The following is an 11,038-nucleotide window of genomic DNA, read 5'->3' as shown; positions in this document are numbered from 1 at the left end:
CAGGGGCGAACGCTCAACTCAAGGCCAAAAGTGAGGCGATGCCAAGGGAGGCATTAGGAAAGATAAAGTCAGTTAGGAAGAAGAGAAAAGATAAGATCCTAAATTTAGTCGCCTTTTACGATCATGCAATAGGGGCAGCAGGTACAATTCTAACGCCCTACCTGCAGGGCCACATTGTTGTTTTATGCTAGCTAGTTTGTAGCACATATAGAAGTAAGTAGAAATGTTCCCTTTTTATAAAGAAACAACTTCAAATTTTTTAGCCATTTACAATGAAAGGCAATCTAATTGTGATGATTCTTAAATTTCAAATTTCTGCCATGAACCATCAATGGATTCAGATCCAATCTTGGTATTTACTATTAACCTGCTATTATTGCTTTATGTTGATGTATGATGATTAAATAGAATATTTAAGGTATTTCAGGAGGATTTATCCTGAACATCTGAAACACAAGTATTCAGAATTCGCAGGCATAAAAACTTCACAGGTAGCTTCCCTTTCTAATGAATTGTCATCTGTAACCTTCATTTATGGACAGTAACATGATTCATATAGAAATGTTGAAATCAATATTTTATAAATCTGGACAAATGTGCATTCTAATAAATATTGTGTTATCATTTCTTATGAATTAAACCAACTCATGATGGAATTTCATTAATTCATTATTAGCCAAGGAATTGTAATTCATGTATAACTGGGACTCAAACTTAAAGGGTGGGTGGTCGCCTGCTCGCCTTTCACCTAGACAGTCTGAGTTCAGCTGCCCGATCACATGGGTTTTCTCCGGGCACTCCGGTTTCCTCCCAAACTAAGGCCCCTTGCGCGCTTACATCCAGCCCATAGAGAGTGATTTACTTAAGTTGTATAATTTATTTCTCAATAGATGTAAAATAAATAAAGTTTATATTTTAAACTTAAAGACTTCGACAATTATATTGCATTCCATTAAGTTACAGTTCCTATTTTTTTAATGTTTTTAATGAATTTTGTTTCTTTTCATTTTCAGTACTCCTTGGGATTATTTGACACAAATGAGAACAAGACGAATGAGATGATCCAGTTGCTTAAACTGTTGACAGAGAGATATGTACCATGCAAGGATGGAAAAATGGTAGAACCTGTATTCCTTGGAGGTAAATAGTACATGCATTTATGGTACACATGTATAGTCATACCTTTTATCAATAAGGTTAACATAGTATTTTAATTACAGTGTTTGCCAGACATCTTATATGATTTTTTGCAATATTTATTTTAAAATGGTTATTATACTTCAGAAAATATTATGTTCTATTGTCTTATAACTTCAATCTAATATGTATTATTTAATACCGATAGTACATGTTTAGGAGTGGAAATACTTGTGATTTTAGGTGATCGTTTAACAGATGAACGAGTCCAGAGTGCTCAAAATGCAATGAGGACAGCTGAAACAGATCTTGAAAGGCTAGAAGGTTTTATATCCAAAACTGAAGATTTCCATCGCCTCATGAACTTTCTGGAGGTACAAATTAAGAAATTTTATCAAAGTAATTAAATGTCATACTAATTTCCAAATCACCAAGGTGCTGTTTGAAAGAAAATTTTAACAAACATTACACATGAGTAGTAATTAAATCTTCTATTTCAGACCTTCCATTGACATTGAAATTTTAATTCCAATTATATTGGTTGTTATATAATTTAGCAAATATGTAGTACACATAACTCCTACAAGTACAGATAGTGGAATAGCTGAATAGCAAAACAAACATAATCTTTTTGAAGTAGTCATTTTATTTTTTTTAATCATTCTTTACTTATTTTCAGGCAATCCACAAGCTGACCTTCAACACAGGGAGCGGGAATGATGAAGGCACAGTGTTCTATTTCCGTACCATTCTCAACATGAGAAATGTTAAAGGAGAGGTGAAAAACAGCTACAGGCCATACAAATTGTTGTACTATACAATACTTGATGGACTATGCTTAGTAATGTTCTACCATCACTTTCGTATCAATGATCTGGAGGAAAATATTCCTCTTCCTGACAACTTCAGTGATTTTACAGATCAAGAAAAGATCCTTTGGCTCAACAACATTTCCAGGGAAATCCTTCAAACATTCTTCTTTGAAAATTCACCCGACATACTTAGTTCCGTTAGAGAGGTGTTGGAGGATCCAGACCATCCAGAAAACTACTGGACTTCTACCATTCAGAACAACCGTTCAAAGTGTCATTTCTGTGACAAAACGTATGCCAGAATTGGTTCACTAAAAGCACATGAGGCCAAAGTCCACAACTCCAAGATGGATAGAGCAAAACCACAGACACAAAAATCAAAAGATGAACTTTTCAACTACATCTTGATGCTTTTCAAGCTGGTTATGCTGCATAAAAATCTTGATTCAGCAGTAGATATGGGAGATGGTGAGCGCTCTATACGCTCGGCTAAGTACGAATTACCAATATATAACAAGACAAATAAGATCAAATATGTTATTGGATCAATTCATCTCACAGCATTAACCTCTGGAGTTTTACCTCATGATCAAAGTGAGAGACTTGTTGCCAATAGGTTTGTAAATGTCCAAGGAGGCAAAAACAACAACATTGCATGTGATGAATACATTGAAATGATGAATAGAGATAGCAAGAACATGTGTAGAGGCAACCAAACCAAAAGCAGCATTATCAGACATTCAAAGGAATATCCAATTCTAATGAAATTCATGAAACAATTTGACACGATGAATGCTTCCAGGAAACGCAAAGGATTTCACCACTTGCCATCCTATCAAGAAGATGTGAAAAAAGTTGCAAAAGTACTCATTAGCAAAGGAGTTCTCACTGAAACACCAGGACGTCAGTTGAAATGCCGATCTCTCTGCACGGAAAGAGACTTGTATTCGACTTCCATGACTGGCCTTTCCACAATGATACATAGACACAAGCCAACTATTCCTGTGAGAAGACTGCGCAGTAGTCATGTCTAGATAAGACATGTCCGGGACAATTTGAACTGTGTAACACGGCGGGTTGTGGAACAATATGAAAAGCCTGTCACTTCAATGAAGTTAACTTCCTACTTCTTTGAAAATGTGCTATCCTGATGAAAGACATGCTAGTCAATTGCTGTTATTCTGTACATCTGTATATATATCAGTCTTGCTAAATTTAAGGCACTGAGTATATGTCATAACAAAATTTTAAGATGTCTTAATATGTGTACTTCAGTAGGTTTTTCTCAACAGAGAAGATATACTTTAATCTAGTTCTTACACAAATAGGCTTAAATAGCCTTAGGAAATTTCAACAAAACTTGCATTGCCAAGTTTGCCTTACTAAAACTTTCAAAATTATCTTTGTTTTAATACAACATATATTATGATGTATTCATTCTGCCAGTAAGCTAAGGCTTAGCCATAAATCATGATGAAGAAAAAGTATGTAAACATTATTTTGAAAAGATACTGTCGACTGGAGACCATTTTACATAATAAAACTACCAATACTAGTACTGGTATTATAGTTGTTTTTCCTTTAAAAAAACCATCAACACATCTTCAGAACACCAAGATTATTTAACCATGTGAGCATTTAGAAACAGAATGTTGAATCAATACTGAGTCAGTTGTCTTACCAGTAATTGTAATTATCAGATTTTCATTTCCTTTCATTGTTATCAAACATGTTTGACCAATTTTGGTAGGAGACTCTTGTATCTGAATGCTCAATAGTTAAATAGTTACTTGATGTAGGTGGGGCCGCGGTGGCCGAGTGATTAAGATGTACCGACATATTACCACATGCCCTCCACCTCTGGGTCGCCAGTTCAAATCCCATGTGGGGCAGTTCCAGGTACTGACCGCTGGTCGGTGGTTTTTCTCCGGGTACTCCGGCTTTCCTCCACCAACAAACCTGGCACGTCCTTAAATGACCCTGGCTGTTAATAGGACATTAAACTAATCAAACCAAACCAAACTTGATGTAGGTTGATGGTTTTACTCTGGATTCTTCCATTCTGCACTTGAAGATAATTGATTGTGAATGCTTATAGTTTTCAGACATAAAATGAAGTGAAACAAAGATTTTCAATGACAATTTGTGACATCTTTTATTCAGTGTTTCCATCATAAGTTAAAAGCTATTTGGTACTTTAAATTTATCTTGATATTTAGCTTTGAATTGAGTAAATTTTTCCTGATGTTTTTATTTGCAACTGCTGTGTCATGTCTTACAAGTATGTTTCCAAAATCCTACATTTTACATGAACAGCTTTGATCATAATACGCATGTGCAGCAATATTACATTAATCAATAATTATATTTCCACTACACACCTTGGACTCAATTGAACCTACCAGATTTAAGTTAACTCTCAAATTTATTCATTTACCAATCATTCAATGAAATTTATATATACATATTATGATCAAGTCTATCTATTTAACATTAAATCTTCTATGTCACTCCCGATGGAATGTCCACTCTTGAAAGACATACATAAAAGATCCAATTTTAATTTGATTGATCAATAACAAGCTTAAGTCAGCATTTGAAAATCCTAAGAAGTTATATATATTACCTCCGCTTCTTTAAAGTACTATTTTGAAAAATTTGCATATATTGGCATGAGATTTTCCTGAAAATAATTACCGGTACAAAAAATATTATTAAGAGATATACATTTGCACACTTCATTATATTTTATGCTAGACTTGCACAAGTTCCTATAAAGGATATATGATATAGGGAATCAGATGAAAGTTACCGGTATTCAAAATATAAGAAATAGAATGGAGTTACATATAAACCTCAACAGGTTTTAGGACAAAACTCATCCTGACTAATTTATGTTATTTGTTCTCACGAAAATAGTGGTCTAATATTATATATTAGTTTTAAAGCACTCATAGTCCTACTATATGCAATGGAATAAGACTGATCACATATACAATGTCGAGGAGCGTCGTCCATCATCTTTTACATATATTCTATTAAAAGAATTTCAAACACAAATCATTTGAATTTACACATCAAGGTTGTCCATGTGTTGCATCATGTAAGACTCATCCTCGTAGTCTGACAAGTTGTACGATTCTGTGTCCTCATCGCTTTCACTCAACTCCATTTCAGAAATGTTTTCACCAGTAGATGTAAAGAGTTCTTCTAATTTTAACATTGGGCATTCTTCACATGTACATGTAGAGGCACAAATGTCACAACAATTATGTTTCTCACTGGCACTGGTTTCCTGGACATGTCCATCCCTATCAAACGCTGATAACAACGCTGACCTTCTGCAGTCTTTTGTTTTCAATATATCCTTGACATAACCATCTGCCTGTCTAATGTTGTACTGGTTAAACAGGATCAAAGCCACAGAGTTTTCCCCATCTCTTCCTGCTCTACCTATCTTCTGTACTAAGTCAATAATTGTCTTTGATCCACCATACAAAACAACACTATGGCATTTTACAACATCTATTCCCATTCCAAGAGCATCTGTACATATAATGACTTTGAGGGGACTCTCTTCCTTTTGGAGCTCACACAGAATATTGTCCTTGGAGGATTTTGTGCACTCGGAATGGTACATGCCAATAACAGATGTACAATCTGGTAGTTCATCAATCAAATAGGAGTAGAGTTTTGAAGAATCTGTTATTGAATTACAGTATATCAAAGTTTTTGGGAAGTTTTGACCCAGGTCAGCGACTCCATCCGTAATCCAAAGCATGGCCTCTTCAATGTCATTCACCACCTTAGCTGCCACTATTTTAATGTTCTCCTTGTTCGGTGAAATCATAATTTCTTTGGTTTCATTTGGATTTAGGTTTAGAACTTTCATAACTCTGTTTCGGATTTTAACCGTGCACGTCGCACTTAATGCTAACAGTGTTGCATTTGGACATAATGGGCGCAATTCTCCCAAGTAAGAAAACCATTTCCGAAATGCTGTTTTCTGTGAACCGTCTTCATCTTCTCCCCTAAAAATAATAGAAAAACACAATGTCATTATACAATTGGAAATTTAAACATTTAATTAGGATACAGTGGCATTACTGGTATGTGATATATATAGAAGTGAAATTTGACAAGTTTAAATACAGGTTTACAAAAATATAAACAAAAAATATTTTTACATGACAGACACAAGGATGGCTACATTGTAAATTTTGCCACTCAGCTCGTTAATACCTGAATTAAAGACTTTTGATTTAATTACACAATTCTGCAGTAAATGTAAACATGTTTCTTTAAATTGTAATATTTGCGAAATGATTCTAATGAAATGCATACATAATAAATGCTGTAAATGAATATCAAATATAAATTGGAAGATTAAATGTGTGAACATACCAAGTTGCAATTGTGTGAAACTCATCGATTACAATGAGATCAACATCTAGCTTTCTAAAACTTTCTCTCCAATCTTGGTCTCCAACAAGAACTTCAGGAGAAGCATATATCAGATCGACTTCGCCATCTCTTATTTTAACATCTGTGGCTGTGCTTGATCCTATTGAAGAAACATAAACAACAAATATAATTGAGAAATATATGAATTAAAATTAATGAAAACATACTTTGATATATAACTTTATCACACTTTTGTCTTTGATAATGAACGTTTTGCCCATGCGATATTAGTGTTGTCCGTGCCGTCATATCAGCGCCCGGGCTGATATCACATTATGACGTCATAATTTGATATCAGCCCGGGCTGATATCAGTTATCGGCCCGGGCTGATATCAGTTATCGGCCCGGGCTGATATCACGTCATCCGGGGTTTTCACTCCGGATTTTAGAGTTGCCGCTTTGATTCAGTTTCCTACAGACGATAAGTTGAATAACGGATACAATTTTCAATTTCAAAATAGCTCTCGGATAAACGTATTGAGAAAGATATCAGAAATCAGAAATAGTCTGTTTCATGATGATTTTACTGGAGATATTGTCTTAAGTAAGATCAGGTTGAAATGAGTTTTGTCCACAGTGCCGAAAACTAAGCATCGCAATTCACATAATTATAACACGAAAAGAATGTATTCGGTATAAATGAAATCAACGACATGCGTTTGTCAACAAGAAGAGACACAGGAATAAATTAGACAGTTTAATACGTGTAGTTTAATTTTCCCGTCGAATTCATAATTCATGTCCGTTGTAAAACTGATAATTCTGAAATGAACCCGCTTTGCCGGAATTTGTTGAACATTATCATTTTTTAAGTGATAGTTAGCCTTCAATAGGATCTTGTTAATTTTGCTTAAAATATATGTTTCACTTCGTTCATTTAACCGGGGATTATGTATTTGTTAAAAACATACACATGTACATGTAATGAAGTTTTTCCACTGTTTCAATATTAAATTGGCCTATTATGACCAGTGGAATATCGGTCGATCAATACATTTTAATACATGTTTTTAAATTGTTAAAAAAAAATTCTCTTTTTTTTTTCAAAATGTGTGATAAAAAGGTTATGATATGTCAATTTTGATATCGCACCCTTTATCAGCCCTTGACCTGATATCAGCCCTCGGGCCTGCGGCCCTTGGGCTGATATGGCGGTCTCGGGCTGATAAAGGGTGCGATATCAAAATTGTCATATAATAACCTCTAAATCTTCACCTTCTGATGTATTCTGTTTTAGACAAGTTTTATCTGATTTACATTACAACTGAAACATGTTTACATGGTTTAATGATGCATGTTTACATCTAGAAAAGTATAATGCCTTTGTACATATAATCTTTCAAATCGCTCTTACTCATATCAGACATGGAATATTAGTTTATTATGAAGAGTTATTACATTTTGTAGGTCTAAATTCATTATGAAAACCCTACCGTAGTGCCCTAATATAACGTTACATAATATATAACTCGTCATACGTAAACATAACCAAAACGTGTATTACAATTTTTCGTTAGGGGAGGGGCCATGATCCTTAACTATATAAATAACACAACAAAAAAGCCTTTATACCTGCATAAGCAGCACGGAACTCCGGAATCTCCGACATTTTCTGCACCTGGTCCTGCATCAAGGCAATGAGAGGACAACAAACGACGACTTTCTTCGCTGGCGATCGCCTATTTAGCATTACACTATACAACTGGAAAGGCAACGATTTCCCATATCCCGTCGGAAGAACAGCCATGCAGTCTTTTTTGTCTTCAAGGCATTTTAATATTGTCTCCTGCTCCGGTTTTAACGTATCAACATGAAATAGGTGTAAAGTTTCTTTCAACTGAACGGAGGCCGCCATTTTTCAAGCATACCCGAGAAGCAGGAGAGAGCGGTGATTTCATTGGCCCATATTCGAACTAAATTCGTATTTTGATTGGCTATCATTTAATGCGATTATTGTATGCATATTGACCCCTGACGTGACCCACAATGGGGTGTGTTTAGATCTTCTACGAGCGGACGGTACGGAGAGCGACATAGAAGTTCTCATTTTAATTAGATTGTCTGCAATACATACATGAATAGTATACGTAAGAATGGATATATTCCTGGTTAGATTTTTAGGTCATCTGACCCGAAGGGTCAGGATGACCTATAGTCGTCATGTTTCGTCCGTCGTCGTCCGCCGTCCGCCGTCCGCCGTGCGCCGTGCGCCGTCCGCCGTCCGCCGTGCGTTAACATTTCACATTTTGAACTTCTTCTCAAGTTCTACCAGTGCGATTTAGCTGAAACTTGCATGAAATTATCCTGACATGGTCCCGACAAAGTGTTGTTATTTTTCGGGTTGATTTGAAATCCAAGATGGCCGCCACAGCCGCCATCTTGAAAACACATTTTGAACTTCTTCTCAAGTTCTACCGGTGCGATTTGGCTGAAACTTGCATGAAATGATCCTGACATGGTCTCGACAAAGTGTTGTTATTTTTCGGGTCGATCCGAAATCCAAGATGGCCGCCACAGCCGCCATCTTGAAAACACATTTTGAACTTCTTCTCAAGTTCTACCGGTGCGATTTGGCTGAAACTTGCATGAAATGATCCTTACATGGTCCTGACAAAGTGTTGTTATTTTTCGGGTTGATCCGAAATCCAAGATGGCCGCCACAGCCGCCATCTTGAAAACACATTTTGAACTTCTTCTCAAGTTCTCTACCGGTGCGATTTGGCTGAAACTTGCATGAAATGATCCTGACATGGTCTCGACAAAGTGTTGTTATTTTTCGGGTCGATCCGAAATCCAAGATGGCCGCTACAGCCGCCATCTTGAAAACACATTTTGAACTTCTTCTCAAGTTCTACCGGTGCGATTTGGCTGAAACTTGCATGAAATGATCCTGACATGGTCCTGATAAAGTGTTGTTATTTTTTTTCGGATCGATCCGAAATCCAAGATGGCCGCCACAGCAGCCATCTTGAAAACACATTTTGAACTTCTTCTCAAGTTCTACCAGTGCGATTTGGCTGAAACTTGCATGAAATGATCCTGACATGGTCCCGACAAAGTGTTGTTATTTTTGGGGTCGATCCAAAATCCAAGATGGCCGCCACAGCCGCCATCTTGAAAACACATTTTGAACTTCTTCTCAAGTTCTACTGGTGCGATTTGGCTGAAACTTGCATGAAATGATCCTGACATGGTCCCGATAAAGTATTGTTACATCTCTGGTTGATCACAAATCGAAGATGGCTACCATGACACTATATCTAATTAATTTCCTATATGTTTAGGCCCTTGGGCCTCTTGTTTGAAATAAAATTTGTTGAAAGAAATTGAAAATGATCCTGACATGGTCCTGACAAAGTGACACCATATATAATTAATTTTACTATTGCCAAGGTAGTCAGATGACCGTTAAGGCCCTTTGGGCCTCTTGTTTCAAGTGTGTATATACATATAGGTGTAATATACATAATACTTACCAAAATATTTTTACTCTCCTACATAATATGTTGCTGAAACTACATTTTTTGACAGCTAACACACAAGGTTTAGGTGATAAACAAGAGGCCCAGAGGGCCTGTATCGCTCACCTGGTTTGTAATGTCAAGTCATGTTCTGAAGACAGGTTCATTGTTTCTTTTCTGAAGGAATTTGAATATTTACCTCTTATTTCCCTATTGGACCCCGCCCCTCCTGCCCCGGGGGGTCAGAGCCAAAATTTATACAAGTTCTGTTCCCCTTTCCCCAAGGATATTTGTGGCCAAATTTTGTTACAATTCATGCAGAACTCTAGGACAAGTAGCGATTTATAGGATTTACCTCTATTTCCCTTATTGGGCCCCGCCCCTCCTGCCCCCAGGGTGTCAGAGCCAAAATTTATACAAGTTCTGTCTCCCTTCCCCCAAGGATGTTTGTGGCTAAATTTGGTTACAATCCATGCAGAACTCTATGACTAGTAGCGATTTAAAGGAAATGTTGACGGACGGACGGACGACGGACGCCGCGCCATGACATAAGCTCACCGGCCCTTCGGGCCAGGTGAGCTAAAAATGAAAAGGAAGAATTACTAACAAAACAAGAAGACATAATCAAATATGAGAAACAGTTCTATGAAAAAATGTATACATCAAAAACCCCAAATGTAGATGACATAAAGCAGTATTTAGGTTCAATAAATTTTGAAACGATACTATCTGAGGAAGATAGCAATAAATGTGAAGGTTTATTAATTGAAAATGATGCTATATAGCTATAAATAAGATGAAACTAAACAAAGCTCCAGGCTCAGATGAATTAACAATAGAATTTTACAAAACATTTTGGCCACATTTAAAAGAAATGTTAATAGATTGTCTAAATGAAGGCTATTTACAAAATCAACTAGCATATTCACAGAGAGTAGGAATATTATGATTAATGTTTAAAAAAATGATCCATTAGACTTATATAAATGGCGACCATTGACACTTCTAAATATAGATTATAAGATATTAGCTCATTGTCTATCTGAAAGAATAAAACCCATCCTACCTAAAATAATAAATACTGATCAGAATGTTATAGCATTAGACTTATTTAGGATATAATAGAATATGCGGAGAAATTTAATATTACTGGATCTATACTA

The 11,038-nt window shown here is 36.0% G+C and overlaps 2 protein-coding genes across 3 annotated transcripts; one reads left to right on the top strand and one right to left on the bottom strand.

The window, feature by feature from the left end:
- The first annotated feature begins 208 nt into the window (after positions 1 to 208).
- Positions 209 to 3,883, top strand: LOC138308180 (uncharacterized). Of its 2 annotated transcripts, none has more exons than XM_069249125.1 (4): positions 209 to 491; positions 1,014 to 1,140; positions 1,396 to 1,511; positions 1,817 to 3,883. In XM_069249125.1, the coding sequence occupies exons 2-4, from the start codon at positions 1,059 to 1,061 to the stop codon at positions 2,981 to 2,983; spliced, it is 1,365 nt and encodes a 454-aa protein (XP_069105226.1). In that variant the 5' UTR covers positions 209 to 491; positions 1,014 to 1,058; the 3' UTR covers positions 2,984 to 3,883. The 2 variants fall into 2 exon arrangements, with proteins under 2 accessions (XP_069105226.1, XP_069105225.1); XM_069249124.1 differs by having other exon boundaries at positions 1,381 to 1,511.
- Positions 3,884 to 4,355: 472 nt separating this feature from the next.
- LOC138307516 (bifunctional 3'-5' exonuclease/ATP-dependent helicase WRN-like) lies at positions 4,356 to 8,307 on the bottom strand. The gene is made up of 3 exons (XM_069248306.1): positions 7,987 to 8,307; positions 6,354 to 6,513; positions 4,356 to 5,980 (listed from the first exon to the last, which is right to left on the bottom strand). Exons 1-3 carry the CDS (start codon positions 8,267 to 8,269, stop codon positions 5,020 to 5,022), a joined length of 1,404 nt encoding a protein of 467 aa, XP_069104407.1. The 5' UTR covers positions 8,270 to 8,307; the 3' UTR covers positions 4,356 to 5,019.
- Positions 8,308 to 11,038: the final 2,731 nt, after the last annotated feature.

The sequence above is a fragment of the Argopecten irradians genome, chromosome 14 (genome assembly GCF_041381155.1).
Source record: "Argopecten irradians isolate NY chromosome 14, Ai_NY, whole genome shotgun sequence".
Taxonomy (NCBI): domain Eukaryota; kingdom Metazoa; phylum Mollusca; class Bivalvia; order Pectinida; family Pectinidae; genus Argopecten; species Argopecten irradians.
Note: the sequence above shows the minus strand (reverse complement) of the source record. Positions and strands in the feature narration are given on the sequence as shown.

Bases quoted from the DNA above. Each gene is read 5' to 3' on its own strand.
- LOC138308180 (XM_069249124.1), top strand. From the start codon at position 1,059: ATGATCCAGTTGCTTAAACTGTTGACAGAGAGATATGTACCATGCAAG. The intron at 1,141-1,380 runs GTAAATAGTACA...TTGTGATTTTAG, and splicing joins AGAACCTGTATTCCTTGGAG to GTGATCGTTTAACAGATGAA. The intron at 1,512-1,816 runs GTACAAATTAAG...ACTTATTTTCAG, and splicing joins GCCTCATGAACTTTCTGGAG to GCAATCCACAAGCTGACCTT.
- LOC138307516 (XM_069248306.1), bottom strand. From the start codon at position 8,269: ATGGCGGCCTCCGTTCAGTTGAAAGAAACTTTACACCTATTTCATGTT. The intron at 6,514-7,986 runs GTATAAAGGCTT...TTTCTTCAATAG, and splicing joins GTTCCGTGCTGCTTATGCAG to GATCAAGCACAGCCACAGAT. The intron at 5,981-6,353 runs GTATGTTCACAC...TATTATTTTTAG, and splicing joins TTTCACACAATTGCAACTTG to GGGAGAAGATGAAGACGGTT.